The following is an 18,874-nucleotide window of genomic DNA, read 5'->3' as shown; positions in this document are numbered from 1 at the left end:
AATACCGGTGTAAGTTACGTTCGAACCGTTAAACAATCATGCGGATAACGATCTCTTGAAAAAAATCGAGAAAGTAAGAATATTCGTCGAGGAAACAAAGAATCGACAAATCGACGGAGAAAGGCTCTCGACGTAAGTTGTCGCGTGATATCATTTTTCGAGAACGTAATCCTGGAAACGATAACGCTAAGCACACTGGCCTACGTCAAGGATCAACGTCATACTGTGTCGCACACGTGGGTCGCGTCATCGCTTATTATTCTCACGCAGATCACACGCGTGCTGTTGCGCCGGGAACCCCGCGAAAATGGCACCTGTTATGTGTCCCCCTCCATCGATTCTGTAAACATTGAGTCAGCCACGGTTTCTCCGAAGATGCTCGACATATAAGAAAATATTACGGCGAAATTCGCGAATAGACTGCCGACTTTTATGCAAAATCTAACTTTTCTTTTCGTTCTTCACACTCTCCAAAAGTTTCTCCCTTTAACAGTTGTAATAAATTGTAAATAATACTCTGATATTATTTAATTATTTTAATCGTTCCCATTATCCAACTGACTGTTCCGACCCGCACCATTTTACATTAAACTACTCGTATTAGTTATCTAGGCGCCATGTTATCCCCGTTTGCGATCCCAAACAATTAATAGCTGAATCAGTGCGAGGATAGATCGGAGGGCAGCCTGGATCGCTGCGCTGGAGTGGGTAGATATAGTGGTGCTCGCTTAAATTTGCAAGATCTGTCGCACTTAAATTTACACGACCCGACCCCACTCTTCCCAGACCACTTGGCGCCTCGAACTCGACGGAGCCTTATCTCAGTGGACAAAGGAAGAGAATAAAACTGCTAGAGGAATGGAGGCAGGCATGCTTCAATGAATCGTGCAGTAAATCAAACTTCAAATTCAGTAATTTTGGTTTTATCTCTTCGAATATTGTACTAGTGGATTATTTAGATTTTTCCGATTAAAATGAGTCCAAACACGGCATACTTCAGGCTACTTTTGTGGTACAAAAGTAGTATAGTATAGCATAATATAACATAGTACAGTACAAAGGTATACTACAAAAGTAGACCGATTTGCATCGTGTTTGGACTCATGTTAATCGGGACAATCTCAGCAATCCACTGGTACATTGTTCGAAGAGGCAAGGCGAACATTACCGAATTTGAAATTTTCTTTCCGAAGCGTCGCGCGTCGAGTCTCGAGGTGTCTATTCTCTTTTAATGTCGCGCGGTGCTCGGCTCGAGGCTGTAACGTGAGAGTTCGACTTCCGGATCCGAATTTTTGCAGAAAGCGAGCAACACCGTATCATCGGGTCGTTCGCACTCGGGAACCGTTGTTGTGAACTCTGTCCGGAGCCCGGTTCGGCTCGGCTCGGCGCGGGCTGCGTCGGCGTCGGCGTCGGCGTCGGCGTCGGCGTTGTTACACGTCGGCGGTGGCGTCGGCGGATAGGTTGGCGTCGCGGTGCCTCGCGTCAGCGTCGCTGGGACCGTCGACGGAGGCAACAGTGGTGGCCAAACGCGTATCGCGTGACCGCGTAAATCCGCCATATTGGCCGCGAACTCTTCAGCCGGAGGCCGTGGGTGCACGGCCGCGCTCGCGAAGCTTCGCTCGGGATCCGGTGGCGACGGGAGGAGGCCGAGGCAAGGGAGGTCGAGGCAGGGGGTGAGAACGAGGGCGTAGCGCGTAGCAGCGTGTCGTGTTTAACCCGGTGCGCGAGAGAAGGTCGACAGGGGTGGTGGAAGAGGGCAATAACGTCGCAAAGACACGCCGAGATACGCCTCGAATGTTTTCCACGGACAAGTGAAGGAGGGTGAACTCGAGAGGGGAACAAAGACAAAAGCAGAGTCACGCACACACGACGCACGCACACGCACGCACGCACGCAGAGAGCGCGCACAGAGGAGGAGGGAGACAGAGAGACACGAGACGAAACGAGCGAGAGAACCAGAGTACCGGGGGAGGAACAGAGGGGTGGAAAGAAGTGTGTCAGTGTTCGGTGGCTGAAGAAAGTGTGTGTCCAGTGTGTCAGATGAGTCCCGTGTACCGACTTCACCACCCTCGGCCTACACCCTCGGACCCACGAAAATACTGAAAATCTGCGCGTCCCGCCATCGATAGCCTCGAAGACTCACACTCTCTCTCTCTCGGAATTCCATCGGATCACTCGAGATTCGCGACTCGTCGTTCGTTGAACCGGCAGGTAGCCGGGTGACGTCGCTTGTTGCAACAAGCCGCCATTCTCGAGAGTCGTAGGACTCGGCGCGTTACCGGCGCGCACGGGGGGTGATCGATCCTCGATCATCGTGATTTTCGTGGATCGAGGTGGTGCGATAGGTGAATCACGACGACTGGTCGTTCGCTCGGTGTCCAGCGTGACAACGCCGTGGGCTCGTCTCTCCCTCTGGTCTCGACTTCTACCAATCAATAACCAGCGCACCGACTCGTTCACGCTCTACTCTCTTTCTCTCTCTCTCTCTCCTCTCTGTCTCCCTCACCCTTCTATATCTCTCTCTTTTTCTCCCTGGTTAGCACGCTCTTTGTCTCGCTCGCTCGCATACTCTTTCTCCCTCTGGCTCACCTAGGTCGATCAGTCCGGCGAAATCAGTCCGGCGGCGCTGAAAAATTGCCTAGATGCATTGAGAGGCTCGCGATGTTTTCCTGTTTCCCTCTTCCGTCCGATTTGCGTCCGTTCCCGGTCCCCCCGCGACCGCTTCCCTCTTTTGTCTCTTCTCCCCTCGTTTCCGCTGTTCCTTGCTCGCCGCCCTTTTAAAACGCGTTCCCTCTTTCTCTTTCTCTCTCTGTCTCTCTTACTCTCTCCGTCGAGCGAGGCGGGCGGCGAGTTGTAGTCGGCGTGTTTCGAGCGACGAGATACCGGCGAGCGACAGTCGTCGACGGAGGGAACACCGCGACGCTACGAGGCGAGGCAAGGCGAGGCTAGGCGAGGCGACGCGAGGCGACGCGACGCGACGGCATCGGCCAGAGGCGGCGGCGGTAGCGGCGCTCTAGCTGGCCGCGCCAGCGCCCTGCAGCTTCAAACAGCCACGAAACCTATTTATACACCGTCAACGTAGCGGACGACGTAGCGAGAACAGCGCCGTGTTCGGCCACCCACGCGAGCAACAGCTCGAGCGAGAGAGAGGAAGCGGTGCGACGACAAGCGGAAAACACCGTCGTCACGGTAGCAACAGAGGAAAGAAAACCGTGCCCGGGATATCCGGATTATAAACCGGATACATATACAAGATCGTGTTCGAAGATCGAGAAAGAGAAAGAGACCGGAGGAGGTACACCGAGACAAAAGAGGAACCACCGTCGTCGCTGTCGTCGTTGTCATCATCATCATCATCCCTCGGAGAATCCGTCGAGCAGAGCCGCGTACAGGACGATCAATCCTTCTCTCCTCCTCTTCTTCTTCTTCTCTCTCTCTCTCTCTCTCTCTCTCTCTCTCTTCTATCCGTTCTCCGTCCTTCGGTTCGTTGATCGTCCTTCGTGTTCGGCCGGAAGTTCGCTGGCCCGGTCGATGGACGCGGCCGCAGGCAAACGGGACCCGACGAGATGGGACAGGATCTTCGTGGTGATCGTGACGGGTGTCGGGAGTGCGGCGCGAACGGTGCCCACCCATAGGGGACGCCATTGAGAGTCTATCTTTCCCTTGGCCGTGTGATCGACCGTCGCGCATCCGCCTTCCCTTCTCGCATCGCGTGCGATCTGCGCGCGGCTGGGACCCGCGGCTCGCTCCGTAGAGGTGGATGGGGTTGGGTCACGTCGTCGCGTCGTCGTGTGCTCTCCTCGGTCGCTCGGTCGGGTGTTGTTGAACGTGTGCTGCTGTTGCTGGCCCTGGTGGTGGTGAATCGTGGCCGAAGGCGGTGGTGAACGGCCGGAACCAGAGAGAGAGAAAGGAGGATATCGGCTCGAAGTCGGAGTCGGTGTCGGTGTCGGCGACCAGGGCTAGGGCAGCCTGGACGAGAAGAGAGGAGGAGGCCGTGTCGCGCAGAGGGAGGCGGGAAATGGCCGGTGGTGTATAATGCGCGAGGACGATCGTGTCGTCGCTGGACCTCGCTGCGCCGATTCGAGCTGCTACTCGCCGTTCTCGAGCACGCCGGAGTTCCCGTAGCGTCGAGGAAGAGGGATCTCTCCTCTCTTCGAAGAGAGAGAGAGAGAGAGAAAAAAAATAAAAAAAGAGAGAGAGAAAGAGAGTGGCTCCCGTGCGAGTGGTGAATTACCTGGTGCTCGTATGTGTCCGTCCGTGAGTGCGTGAGAGAAAAAGAAAAGTTCCGCGCCAGCCCCCGGTGTGTGTATCTCGGCCGGTTCCGAAGGGTCCGAGGAAGGAACGGGAACAACCGGGTCCGAGAGACGAGCCTGCTGGAGAGCATGCAGGGATCGGGCGAGGCCCGCAGAGGCCTCAGTCCCGTCGGCGGACCAGGATAAGCTGATCCGAATCCCGCACGGCAGGGTGGAGGTGAGAGATCGGCGAGACACCTCCTCGCCAACTGGCTGCTCCGAGACCGTGAACACGTCGTATAGCTGAGATACCTCGAACGCGGGAAGCGAGCTGGACTCGCTTTTGGGCGCATGGAACATGATAGAGGTGAGGCCGATGCGATATCGATTGAGAGACCCAGAGCCTGTCGATGGCTGCGAGATGTCGGAAGATGTCTGCTCGCGGTCGCCGCCGCGCTCCGTTTTACTCTCTCTCCCTCTCTCTACTTCTCTCTTCCCCCTCCCCTCACCCTCTCTCTCTCTCTCTCTCTCTTCTACCACCCCTCTCTTTTTCTCTTGCTCGCTCTTGCTCGCTCTCGCTCACTCATTCCCGTTGCCCGATGCGAAAGCGACGCTTTTAGCCGCGATTCGGACATACGCTATCGCCGCCTTCGAGACACGCCGAACCAGAACAGCTGGAAGGCTTCGGTGAACCGTGGATTTGGGTTAGACGCCTGCTAGCTAGCCGCACACGGAGCCTGTTGATCCAACCGGGATTTATATTCGGCATGGACGAAGCGCGACCGACACGCGCTCAAACTACCAGGCCTTCCGCGCGATCTACTCGCGGCGATCGAACCGCACGGTGGGGGGATGGGGTGCCAAGGATCGAGCCTCGAACCTTGGACCACTTCGGAACATCACTATGGTTTTTAGCCTGAACGCCTCACTCTCTCGCGCTGTCCCCGGTCCGAGATATTACATTCTTCTCTTCTGGAAAACACAGAAAACTAATTACCAAGACGATTTCACTAAAAATTGCCGTACTTAATTTTCATATCACTAGGTTCGTGTCTGGGAAATTGCTAAACGTAAATACGAGTAGTGGGAATAAATTTTGTAGGCGTAACAGGAAGTGGATCGTGTACAATGTGGAAATATTCCAGGCCAGGAGAAATATCCTGAGCGCAAAGGATTCGTTTTAAGAAATTTTTTAGCAATTTTAATTCGACAAAGTCTTGTTCTATTTACTGGTTTCATCCATTTTATCGCAACAAGAAATTCATCCAAATTCAGATGAACGAAGGAGAATTGGGGTGAATTTCCAATTGATATTTGGAATAATTTATATATCGCTGAAGAAGGGATGAAGAGTAAAATTTCGCTCCGAAGCAGATTGCCCGCGGAGGGTTTACCCGATCAGAGACTCGGGGCTTTCACGGGCAGGCGTTTAACAGTTCTAGGTGTCCCGGCTTTCGGGTGTAAGCCGGGTCCTAGCGGAATTATTTTCTCAACATTTCGCAAGCCTCGCAGCTAGCTTCGCCGGGGGGTCGAAGACACGCTGATACTCCTCGGGAAAAATAATTCCGCTAGAGCTCGGCTTACGCTCGAAAGCTTCAACAGCGATTATTACTCGACTGTATCGTCTGACCCAGAGGTTCCCAAAGTTATTTGCCCTACTGGCCCATTTTCGGATAAAAAGTTCCTCAACCCTCCCTCTAAAAATCCACATTTCCAGTGACAAATTTCCGTTACTTCATCTATTTATACACCGCTCCCTCGAATCGCTCGAGCGCCAATGGGGCGCGAAAAATTGAATAAAAATCCTTCTCGTGCACGGAGGGTTAACTGTTCGAAATGTTTGCAAGTCCGAGAGCACGAATCAAACCTGCGGCAGGAACGTTCGCGAAAATGATCGCCGTCGGAGAGGAACGCGTTTAATTAACAGCGCGGCGGCGGGGTCGAAAGAATTTCATTTGCGAGAGGATTCGTTCGCCGGGTAGAGTCGAAGTGATTTCAGCGTTAACGACAGGGAAAAATACACAAAAATCGTGGCCGAGCCGAGGGGCGGAGTATCTGCACGCGCAACACGTCAAAACGAATTTAGGAAGCCGCATTCCTCGTGCGGTGCACGTGCTCGCCAATTGAGCAACGCGTCGACGACGACGACGACTATCGTCCGCTGATGATACATCGGCGTCGATGAAAAAAAAAGAGAGATCAGGTTCTTTTCTGTTTCGAGGAATATTCGTGCTCGGGTTCGGAAGCCGGGGGACGCGCATCAACAAGTGTCCGGAAGGAGCGTTGCATAATTAGAACAAGTGGCGCGATTCGAAACGGCCGCGCGGTTTAGACGCGATAGTTTGACGGCTGAAAAAATAAAAAAAAAAAAGAAAAGAGAACAAGACAAAGAATAAAAATAGCCGGGGCGCGACACTCGGCCGACGCGACGCGCCATTTTATCGTTTCGGTATTTTTCGCTTTATTTTTCCGCCGCGGGTATTTCGGTGCGGAAAATATTTTTATATTCTGGCCCCGGGGGGAATGTAAACATTGTGCGAATGCACTTTTTGGCGCGGCTCCAACGGTCGCGGGGTGATTCAGTACCCGAGAGATCTCCCCCCGTCCATCTTGTATCTGTTACGCTTCCCGTATATCGCTCGCCTAAATATTATTTTGTTAAATACGGTTTCGCGACGGTCGCCGTTCGAAGTGTAATAGTCGCGAGATGTACGCGGGTCTTCCTCGTTTACACTTCGATATCGGTGCACACGCGCTCGACGGTCCCCGAGACGAACATTTTCCCGGACATATTTTCTTTCGTTGGCTGACTGATATCGCTCCATTGTGCTCTCGCACGCTACACTTCTCCGTCTTAATGGGAAACGTAGCTCGGAAGCTTCCAACGCGATCTGAAATTACTCTCGGCCGAGAGTATTTTCGAAAATACCGGCACCCGAGAGATTCAAACAGCCGCCGCCGCCGCCGCCGCGAGGCTCGCTTATGTAAACAGCCAATTTCAACGCTCGAGAATTTTTGAGCTGTTCCCATACTGTCCAACGCCTTCGCGAACTATCGCTGTTATCGCACCAGAAAACATAGAAACATGCTCGGGAACCTCTCATTTTCCTACGCTTTTAATATTCTAGAAGATCATACTGATGCATTTGTTTTCGAATTAAAATCATTTTGAATCCTTCCCCTGCCTCGCAATTTTTGTTCCGAGGTTTCAGACTGAACCTAAATTCTGCTGGGGATTGTAATAGTTTGTACTGCTTTAGAACCGATTGCAGAATCGTTCGAGTCGCTGTTACGTATATTTATGAAGGAAAAATTTAAAGTTTGGTATCAGAAATTAGTGACGTCTCTGAGACACCATTTTAGAGGGTTGAGGAAAAGCAAGAATCCGAGGTTTCCCGTGTTTCGAACGGGAATACCTCGTCGAGGAGGGTTTTCGGGAATTCGCGAAGTTTCTAGCGGGCTTCGGTATTTTCATCGACGCTCTGGAATCTGAGATTGCGATTTTGTTGTTGACAATGAGTCGAGCGATGCTCGAGCTTCCATCCGGACGCACACACACGTGCGCCTCGGCTCGCGGATCTCCACGAAAGTCTGCTGTTTATCAATCGCTGCCCACAGCCCGTATTAGCGGCTCTCGAGTGTGGTCGTTATCGTGCGAAGCCTGAGCAGATCATCGATGTACACCGTGGCGTAAAAATAAAGCGGCCCCCAAGAGAGCGAGCTAGAGAAGGAAAGACGGAGAGAGAGAGAGAGAGAGAGAGAGAGAGAGAGAGAGAGAGAGAGAGAGAGAGAGAGAGAGACAGAGAGAGACAGGCATGCGCGGTGCTTTGCTTACCGGAGCCTCGATCCACGAGGTTCCTTTGCTGGGCACTTGCTGGATCGTAGTCATCCGACAATTACACAATAAACACCACCACCACCGCATTGTTTTTCTCCTTAGACAAAGTTCGTCAGGGAAATGAGATCCCAGCGGCTCACCCCTTGGGCGTCGACTACCAATTCATTTAACCCTTCTGTTAACACAAAATTTTCTGCGACGTTCTGTCACACGTTCTACTTCATATTTTCATCGTGTATTCACACACCTGTACGTCAGTTCGCGATTATGCAAGAAAATAAAAATATATACTTTTACTATTTTTGAAGATTGAAATGTTGATTCTTTTATGTTACTGGTTGTTGAACCTATTAGTGGCAATCTATCGACAGTTTACATTAATTTATTTATCATATTTTTGGAACGTATTCCTGAAGGCACTTCTGGTATAATTTTTCTAATTAATTCGCTGGAAACTGATTAGGAAGGAGAGAGAAAACTATACTTCGACCAAACGTCGGAATGATCCAGAAGGAATGTAACCGGTGTATCGATGGTGGATTTGTCTAAAATTATCCGAAACAGGTTTAAATCTCGAGTTCCGGAGGCGGTGATGTTAAAATAATGGGATATAAAAAGAACAGCGGTGGGCGCCATTTTGTCTTCCGCCCTTTGAGCGTGACGCGAACAGTAAATCTCGCCGGCGGCTAGTCTTTTGCATTCCGGTGTCGTTGTTTCCGCGTTAACATCGAAAACACGATGCGGATCGATCGGTGCAGCTGAGCGTGCGACAATGCTATCGAAACTAATTGGCTGCCTTTTCAAAGCTTATGTGTCAATTACCGTACGGTCAGGTTGTTTCAATTAAAGCTTAACGACTTTATCGTGCTTCCGCGTACGAATCGGTCTGTGTGATGTTTTTTTCGAGTGGTCAAATAAGTCGGCGCCGCTCAATCTGGTTGCCGCCGGTGCACGCTAGATCGGATCGGCGTCCCAATTCCTTTGTGGACGATTTTCACTGACCGCCGACACTAAATCCCCTTGAGCTGCCAATTTTTTCCAGCAGACAGACTGGAATTTCACACACGTCACGGGACATGTTTAATTGCCAATGAAAGACACTGTTAAAATCTGAACAGTGATTTCTCTCTGTATATGTCGCCAAGGCTTACATGATAAATGTCGCGGAATTGTCCCCACTACCGCGGGGTACGTGCCATGAGAAGTGTAAACAACATAACACGGCTCGGGTACCGTCTCCTGGACGATACTTGACGCTGGCAAGACCCGCGGTGTCGACATATATCGAGAAGTCACTGTATTCATTTCCGACCGAGTTCCCAACGAAACTTCGACTGTGATTCGACCCACACAGTCGTGAAAAGTTCCGCGAATACGCTTACGCGGAGATAATACTCCTCAGTCCATTAATTTCTCGCGCCATGATCACTTTCATCGAGTTCGAATCCTCCGGAGGAAAAGCTCTGAACTGTTCTAATGAGAACTGATAAGTCGTACCGAATTGATTTCGAATTTCTAAGCTTAACTATCGAAGTTTACCCTTTTTTTTTTTTATTTCAACGAAGCTGCAGTTTACGTTGCAAAGTTCCGTCGCTTTGGTCGGCGAAGCTCCGTTTATGTCGCGAAAGGTTCCCGATCCAGGCGAAACCTCAACAATTTTCACGTTTCCAACTTTGTTGCCTTTGCAACGTCCCGGGAAATATTCGGCCCCGTTAAAAAGCATCTCGCACTCCTAACGAGAAGCCGTTGTTTCATGAAACTCTAATAATTACCTTCATTACAAATGTTTCTTTCTTTTTGTGGTTTATGTGTCTCTGATAAAACTCGTTTCACCGCATGGAAAAATTCATGAGAGCGATATTCTGCGGATAGAAACTTTGTTTATTGTGATACCGTGTTTTTCTTTGGACTAGTTTTAAAATGTCACAGCCGCCACAAGTAGGTCAACGAAGAAGTAGGTCGATCGTAGATTTAACTGTGTACTCGTTCGAAACGCTCGCTTTCATTCGGAATTTGAAGAAGCGTTTGAAACCGATAAGCGATTAGATGTTTCAGAGAACAATACTCGTTATAGAGCGGTCACGTGGTCGACAGAAAGTTCGTTCACCTTTGCAGCTCGTTAAAGAATTTCGGAGCGCTAGAGTTCAATTGACCTTAACCTGTTAACTGGGGACAACAAGTGTGCTCTTCATTTGTATTCACCTCCATCTCCGACTTCCAACTTTCTTACTTGTTTGCCCCTACCGATCATCGCAATATAACCGTCGATTTATCCAGGGTTCACCGAAAAACATATCACTTGACCTTGGACTCAGCAACGACGACCTTGCAACGTCCTCTATACTCTTAAAAACACATTTGTTAAATCAGAATCGAATAAAGTAGTCTCGAAGGCGTAAGCGACAATAAACAATTCTAGGCAATGGGAGGTAGATCCCTGGAACTATCCCTTAATGATTTAAGGGATGATTTAAGGGGTTTAAGACTGACTGATTTTTACGAGTACCGCGATAATCGAGTGGCCGATCTCGAGATAACTGGACGGGAGGTCGCCGATCGAAGCCCTTCGGAGGGCCAGGCTCCTGTCCTCCGCGGAAACCGGGTCGCGAAGGTTAAGGTCGAGTGTCCGCGCGGCGGCTCGCAGCGGCGCGCTTTATTTTCGGAGCGGAGAGCGGGTAGGGGCGGGTACAGCGCAGAGATCGTAAGTTGCCGAGAATCTACGATCTGCATTCGCGTGTTGTTGTAAACAACCTATCACGATATAAACTATATTATTATAAATACTCCAGTAAGTGGAGCACGGTAGAGGAAATACCGGTTTCTCGAATCTTTCCGGTTCTCAATTTTTTGCAGCAACAGTTTGCAACTGAAAAATCGGAAAAAATTCTGTAACCTGTGGTTCGATATTTTGAAGGTGTCAGATTATTGTTGAGAATTTTTAGGTGCGATTAAATATGGAAAATGGAGTAAAAGCTGGGTTTTCCTCCCCGTAGAGACATAGGGTTGAAACTTGGTAGAAAGGGTTGTTTCTCGGTAAGGTGCGAACCAATTTCTGTCCAGAATCGAGTGAAGGGCGTTTCGACCCCCTCTGGTTAGGCCCTTCAGCCGTGTATAGCTTGCGATAATTACAATGCTTGCACGGTACACGTCCCTCTGACCGGACGCGATGTCGTTTGCAGATGTCGAGCGGAATCGGTCCAACTGCAATGGGGATCGGCGTTAGTCACGGGACCGGGGGTGCCGAGGGTGTCGCCGGTGGTTGCCGGATGCGCGCCCAGAGCCAAGCTCAGACTCCTGCGTCCGACTCCTCGACGCAGCACAGTAACCCGCAGCAATCGCCCCAGCAGCAGCAACAACAGCAGCAGCAGCAGCAGCAGCAACAACAACAGCAGCAGCAAACGCCCTCGTCGCAGCAGCAAACGCCCTCGTCGCAGCAGCAGCAACCGCAGCAACAGCAACGCCAGGGCTCCGGGATCATGGGCCGCTCGAAGAAGGACAACTGTTGCCTGTGTTGGTGCTGCAGTTGCTTGTGGTATTACCGTTCCTGTATATTTGCATTTCCGCCCAGAGTCTTCCTGTTCGCGTACACGGTCGGTTGCTGAACGCTATTAGCTTGTCTTCCAACGGATTTTTCACTATCAAGTTTTACTCGGCTAGTGACCATTTTGTTCCATGACCTTTGGCTACCTTTCTGGCAGCTTGGAGGCGTCTTGGCACTATTTCAACAGTCGCGTGTGTTACAAACAATTTGTAAAATATGTTCCGCACATCCCGACGGAAGCTAGCAACCGGCCATTTTAACGGACAGCGAGAATCTGGCTTCCGCATTCAACGAAATTCTGGCGTTCTTGTTTTGGGAGAGCGGTGACTGCAATTTCGTTGGAATAATTTTGATCGATTAGTCGAAGTTGCTGTAATTTACTTGATCAAGCTCTCCTTCTTTCGACGCGATGAAACTGAATACAATTCACAGACAGGGTTTTATGTTTTCCATGTTCGAAAGTTTTTAATCGAGGGACGAAAAGATCAGATTCGGGAGGCGTCTCGCGCCGACTGCAATTTTTAATCCGCTTGCTATTCAAACTGCCAAGACAAGTAACGCTGAAAATCCCCGGATTTCGTCACAATGCGATCTCGCCCCAGTAATTTCTCCGACATTAACGATTTCTTCCGTTGTGCCCGGCTTCGAGAACGCGCCGCGTTCTGTAAGCCGCAAGCTGTTCGAAGACAACGGACAGTAGCGAGGAACGGAATGAATGACCGAGAAAAATGAGAAAAAAGAAAAAAAGAAAAAGAGTGAACGAGCCTGTCTGAAAAAAAGGTTCGTTCTCGGCTCGGTGAAAAAGTGGGAACATCCGGCGATCGATCCTCGAAACCGACTGCCGATAAACATGCGTATATCCTGCCGCGTGACAAGCCATTATCGCCCCGTTTCGTAATATAATCGTCGGCGGAACGATGTCAGTCCATTGTCTTTAAACGGAGCTACGACCTATTTACCGTCGAGCTGACATACCTACGTACACTCTTTCTCTGTTTCATGCCGCGCGTAGGAATAAATGGTAAGCAGGCCACGGGGCTGGACTTCCTTCAAGCTTGCTCGCACGTAATCGCCGGAGGTCTGCGAGAACTCGGGAATCTCGGGCCGGGTCGGGTTCTGGATCCCAAAAATCTCGGGGACCCAACGGCCCGGAAATTCTTTTGGTCGGATCGGAATTCCCGAAATTTGTAGAGCTACGATTTGAATTTTCCATGATCGATTTTTCGAATCCATCTCGTGACATTTTATTCTCGCACGCCTCCAGCGATCACTATGTCCCGATGAGATTTCGGGACGGGTGTTGCAACGAGAGCCCCATCACTGGGAGAGAATTCAGAATTTCTGAAGCCAACTTTCGCTTCCTTGACACCTGATAAATTAATTTTGCCAACGAGAACCTGGAACAAATTTGAAAAACGAATTGAAAGTAGACATCGAGATATTGGCACAAGGGTTGAACATGCGGAGTTATCGCGAACGGATTTTCCAGGCTATTACAATTTTAACGAAGTTCAATTTATTTCGCTTTCGGTTTAATCAAGTATTCGGAATATTAGGGTCTGCTTTCAAGTTGTACTTCCTTTCATCCCCCGTTGAGGGGCTAGATGAAAAGAGGCTTTTAACTTTTTATGCGAACGAGCCATGCTCGCGGTGGTCGCGTACAGTTTGAGAGTTGTTTGTGTTCCGATATTTCGTCTATATTTATATTTTTTAATGAACGAACCCGTGAACGTTGCCAGCAGTCCGCGGACTTTATTCACTCGGCATTAATTCACGTTCGCCGACCGCGACGGATCACCTTTTTAATTAATCTTAATTGGGGTTTTACCTCGTTTCCGATCAGTGATTTTTCATTTTTCAAGCTTCGCTTACGTTCGTCCAATGTTTCTTTTATTTCATCGTCGCGGTGTTGGATCGAGGAGCTCCTCTAATTTGATATACGGATCAGAATTATTCAGGAGGATTCAGTTTACCGGAGGGCTGTTGATGCATCGAGATTCTGAATTATCTCTTATATAATTTTTCAGCCATGGGGAAGATCGATAACAGTTCTCAGGCTAACGAGAGAACGACCTGAATTTATCCACTCCATCCGCCATTGTTGCCGAGGACCCGCATACAGCCATTTCCGAAATCTGTAATTCAGTCTCCGATCTGTTCGCTCTGAAGTTTCGAGCACTTTTTCATAGACTAATCAAAACTTCATGGACGTATCAGTTTCAGAAAGATTATTCTTTGTACTGTTATTTTAAACAATATTTTACTTCACACGTCTCTATACTCTTCTTTTATTATAGCTGCTTCTGCAGTATGAAGTACATTGGCAATGCGTGCTAATAATTTTCCAAGAGTAGATCAAAAAGAGCTCCAACCTTCGCAGTGACGACATAACCATCTTCATGAATAAATACCGCCCCGAATAAATCATTCGTGTAACAGATCACGTCATAAAAAGATCCACGAAGAACAGAACGAACGGTAGAAAGTCTCGGTATAGAGAGCGATCGATTCCTGAGAAACTTGGAAAAATTGTCCAACAGCCTCTAAAAGAACCGACGAAAGAGGGGGGTTCACGAAAGCCAGAAGATAGTTTTCGCAAGGGGGTGAGAGTTTCTCGAGGCAGCCGGAGGTATTTATACGGGGACAATTTCGCATCGGAGGCGGCCAATCTTTCCGCCGACAAAGATTTCCCAGCGATAACCGCCCTTGGGATCGTTGGCGAAACCGTCGGCCGCGGAAAAACCCTCCGGATGCGTAACACGTGTCCTCCCTCGGCGGAAATCTGTCCCGGCAAGGCGAGGGCGGAACGAAGGTTTTCCGGCTGCCGCTATCTGCTTATTTATCCGTGCGTCTCTCCTCTCCAACCCCCGGGCCCACCGTTCGGCCGTTATCGTCGCGGTCGACTGTTTGCAGAAACGAAACGAGCAAGTCTCCAGCATAATCGGGGCCGGGAAACGCGAAGGAAACCGCTCTGCCTCGCACTTTATTCCTCGTCCGGTCCGCGGCGGACGAGCGTTTCCCTCCCAGTTCGTGTCGTATTCGGCATTGTCGTTGTTACAACGTCGGACAACAATCGTTCTTTGTTCCTCCGGGAACTCTCTTTTTCTTCGTTCTACGTCGGTCGCGATAAGTTTTCCGCGATCCCGTCGACATCGGGGGTAGTTCTGATACAATTCCCGCCGGATAAAGCAAATCCCTGCGACTGCCGGAATCACGGTTCCCGAATCTCTCCTCGGGTTGACCTTGAGGAAACCCTGGACACCATCACTGGATCATTCGTGAGTACCGGCGTGGAACAGTGTCTTTGCTTGGTGATCTGTTACTCCTATTACTTCAGCATCACGTTTCGAATATTGTTATGGTAGTTCTGGAATTAAAAAATCTTGAAAAAATGTCTACTCGTGTGTGCCATCGCGTAGAACGTTAACGAATTTTGTCGTAATTTTTCGTCAAGCAGAACAGAGAAAGTAGGGCAGAATTTATTAAAAATATATTCACCCTGTAACCACCCTTTCGGTGGGGGTACCGACTCGAAACTTGCCACAGAGGGTTTTCTTCGGGGGTGTCTATCGAACGGTGCGAGTACCCTTTCACCTAACTTCACCGAGCCATTGCCCCAGCCTAGAACATCATCACGCGCGATCCTTGTCGGTCACCCGGTGTCCAAGGACGATTGTCGCGATTCGCGAACTACCCTAAGCCTGGATCACCGCTCCGGAAGCTATCGCAGGAGGACAGGGAGACAATGAACATTAAAGATGGCGTTTTGTCGACAGTTTGGCGGCGATCGGCGGTAATTCGACGGGTGCAGAGGGCGCAGGTGACCAGGGGAAGAAGAAGGTTAACGCGGGCGTCGGCGGCGAGCTCGGGAGCAGCGTCCTCGGGCACGCAGGTGCGGGGAACGGCCTCGACGACACCATGGAGTGCAGCACGGAGGAGGTCAGGACATGGGGTTCCTCCTTCGAGAAGCTGATGAGGAGCGCAGCCGGCCGCAAACTGTTCAGGGCGTTCCTCAGGAGCGAGTTCAGCGAGGAGAACATCGCGTTCTGGTTGGCGTGCGAGGACTTCAAGCGGGAGAACAATCCTGAGAAGATCAAGAAGCAGGCGGAGATCATCTACAAGGAGTACATATCCGAAGACTCGGCGAAGGAAGTGAGTCTTTCTGCGCATCCCTTTCACGACTTTGCTTGATCCTTGAACCGTACCGATCCTTCTTCCTTGATTCCTGCGGTTCGCCGACTCCGTGCTGTGTTCGACCGTTTGATCCACGCGTTGCTTTGTTACCCCCTTCATTTCCTTCATCCTCTCCTTCCCTGGATCCTGCGCTTTTCAGGATCTCTTTCCTGTCGACCCTTTTACTCGATTTCTGCGAGGCACCTTTTCTCTTTTATTCTGTTCTCCTTTGATTCTTTGTCTTCACTTGTCGATTCGAAGTCACTTCTAATTACCAGAGTAGTTAATTCGTTTCCCGCGGCTGTCTTCCGATATCCCAGAAGAAGGGCCGCGCCCTGCTAGATATCCTTGCTGAGCCAGGTGGCAGTCCCAAGGTGTCCCTTTCCTCTTCCTTCTGTTACCGAATCGAGTTCCGTCGAGGTTCGTATCACTAAACGGAAGTGTCGGCTTCAGGTGAGCCTGGACGCGCAGGTGCGCGAGATAGTGAACAACAACATGCTGGAGCCGACCCCGCACACGTTCGACGAGGCCCAGTTGCAGATCTACACGCTGATGCAGCGGGACTCGTACCCCCGTTTCGTCAACAGCGACATCTACCGGCGGGTGGCCCGACTGGACAACAGGTCGGCGGCGGCCGGCAACGAGGACCACGGGGGTAGCGGCAAATCGAAGGGGAAGAAGGGCACGACGTAATCGGGGTGTCGGTGCAGAAGGGGTGGCAGCGGACCAACACCCTCCGTCTCCAGAGCGCGCGTCCGCCGATCGTTCGGGTCTCGAGATCGTTGGATCTCTCTCGATCGGGGACCGCGTTGAAACGTTGCCCGGCGACGAGACGACCCGGCACAGGTGGCATATATCGGCGATCGTAGATCACCGGGGCCTGGATCGCGAGGGAGAGGACAGCGTCGATCCACGGCCTGGACCACCGGACACACATCCCGGGGTCTCGTCCGGATCAACCGGAACACATCCCTCTGTCGCGAGAGGCAAAGGTCCCCTTCGGCGAACGGTATCCTCGTTTCGAGAGGACCTCGGGGACCGTCGAGGACGAAGATTTGCGATGACGATGATGTTCGCTAGCGACTCGCTCTTCCACGACGCGACGCCACATCGGGGCCACGTGAACACGCTCGCCGCGTCTGCGAACGTGACGCACGAACTTGACGATGGACTGAATCATTTCGAAAGAAAACTCACAGAAAACCGGGCAAACGAAAAACACTGGGAAGAAGAGGAACCAGGGAGGAATCGCACACGACGGGACAGATCGAGGAGGAGGCGACCAGGAGAGAGGATCGGGACGCCGACCCTTCCTTCCAGGATACTCGGCCAGGCTAAGCTCGAACATGATCGGGACGCACGCGAGTCGGTCGGGGATGACGTTCGTCCGTCACGGAAGTTCCTAAGCTCATCGTCCGAGTGTCTTGCACGACTGATCGTCGCCGATCATCTCTCTCTCACTCTCTCTCTCTTTCTCCCGCTCCAGCGATCTTACTCTCATTCTATCTCGCGTGCATTCTCTCTCTCTCTCCCTCTCTCTCTCTCTCTCTCTCTCTCTCTCTCTCTCTCTCTCTCTCTGTTTCTATCGGGCCCTTCGACCCCGCCGTTTTTTCTCCTCTCTTTCTCGCTCTCTTTCACCGTGCCCAACCCGTTTCATTCGTCGAAGGAGGTCTCGCGGGACGATCGTCGAGGATCCACCGTTGCGATCGAGCCACGGGAGAGAGCTCGGAACGCGATCCTCGCCGCGAAACAGGCTCCTGGGTTGATGATTCTGTTGTTCGTTGTTTCCGATCGTTCTCTTTCCCTGTTTCGCTCGAGGACGTTCGAGGGCACAATCGATCCTCGTGTAACGCCAGAAGCCAAGAATCGTCTAGCGATCGAAAAGTTTCGCAAGTAACGTACACGTGCTCTTTCATTTAACTCGGGACACATTCTGTTCGACGAAGACGAAAAAAGCCCTTTTGTACCTTTTTTCTACGCCCAATAGCAATCTTTCGTGACGACATCCAGAACGACAGGAAAGAACATTGCATATCGATCGCCGCTTCATGTTTTACCGTAATCCGCGCTACGTAAAGATTCCAATGGACCACCTCGTGCAGGGTGTTGTGCAATTAAAAAGCGTAATTTCGAAAACAAGTCGATACCGAGTTCGTTCCTGCGAGGCTCCGTTTAGGAAATAACGAATTCATCGGACCTCGGATTTTATCCATTTACCGCAGCCTCGATCATTTAAAGCTGACAATCAGAATGATTACAAGTTGAACGTAGCGAAACGAAGTCTCTATTCTGCTCTAATGTTGAAATCTGCGAATTACAGTGAATTCTCTATGTCGCCGGAGGCGTGGCCGATATATGTCGCGGAATTATCCCCACCACCGTGGGCTGCATCCCCGTGAGGGGCCAAGATAGCTCGATAGACCTCATCACGCAACAATGCTCTGCTTTTTCTACGTTCGACATCAAGACTCGCGTTGCCGACATATATCGAGAATTCTTTGTACACGTAACAATTAGACGGATCTTTAAGCTGTCGGCATTCATTGCGAAGGAGCCAAACGGGAAACTTCCTTGAACAATTCGACGGAAATTATTAGAGTTCCTAGATTCTCTGATTGCATAAAATCCGCGGTCCGGTGCATTCTCCGGAGAAGAGGCCTCGCTTGATCGAACTCTTTGTTTCCGACGGTAGGAACGCGTTCATGGCACCCTGCGCGAGCATCGCGTTACACGAGGCGCGGCTGTGCAGAAATTTCGCGGGACGATTTCCGGTGGCTCGCGAGCGTCACGAAAATGGCGCGGAAAGGCTGTCTCGCAGGCCACAGGGGACGCTCGTCGCAGCGGCGGACGCGACAGAAGCAATATTCATCAGCGGGAACGAATCTCATCGATCGAATCGATCGTTAGTATACGGTGGATCGACGGAGGAGCGTCGAGGACGCCGTGATAGCGGGCGACGCCCAATTTGCACGCGAAACTCCTGCGCGAGAAGGGACTCCTTTTCCCGATTGTCTCCGAGATAGAAGAAGAAAAAAGAAAAGAAAAGAGAAAAAATAAAACGGGAAAAGGATCCCCCCGTTCCGCTTCGGT

At 50.8% G+C, this 18,874-nt stretch overlaps 1 protein-coding gene across 2 annotated transcripts; it reads left to right on the top strand.

The window, feature by feature from the left end:
* Positions 1 to 3,407: 3,407 nt before the first annotated feature.
* On the top strand, positions 3,408 to 16,742 carry Dhit (regulator of G protein signaling double hit). 2 transcript variants are annotated; one of them, XM_076803354.1, is made up of 4 exons: positions 3,408 to 4,599; positions 11,250 to 11,599; positions 15,388 to 15,763; positions 16,238 to 16,742. In XM_076803354.1, the coding sequence occupies exons 1-4, from the start codon at positions 4,591 to 4,593 to the stop codon at positions 16,475 to 16,477; spliced, it is 975 nt and encodes a 324-aa protein (XP_076659469.1). In that variant the 5' UTR covers positions 3,408 to 4,590; the 3' UTR covers positions 16,478 to 16,742. The 2 variants fall into 2 exon arrangements, with proteins under 2 accessions (XP_076659469.1, XP_076659468.1); XM_076803353.1 differs by having other exon boundaries at positions 11,250 to 11,602.
* The last annotated feature ends 2,132 nt before the right edge of the window (positions 16,743 to 18,874 follow it).

This window comes from Halictus rubicundus, chromosome 18 (genome assembly GCF_050948215.1).
Source record: "Halictus rubicundus isolate RS-2024b chromosome 18, iyHalRubi1_principal, whole genome shotgun sequence".
NCBI lineage: Eukaryota > Metazoa > Arthropoda > Insecta > Hymenoptera > Halictidae > Halictus > Halictus rubicundus.
The sequence above is the reverse complement of the archived record's forward strand: the minus strand, read 5'-3'. Positions and strand labels throughout refer to the sequence as shown.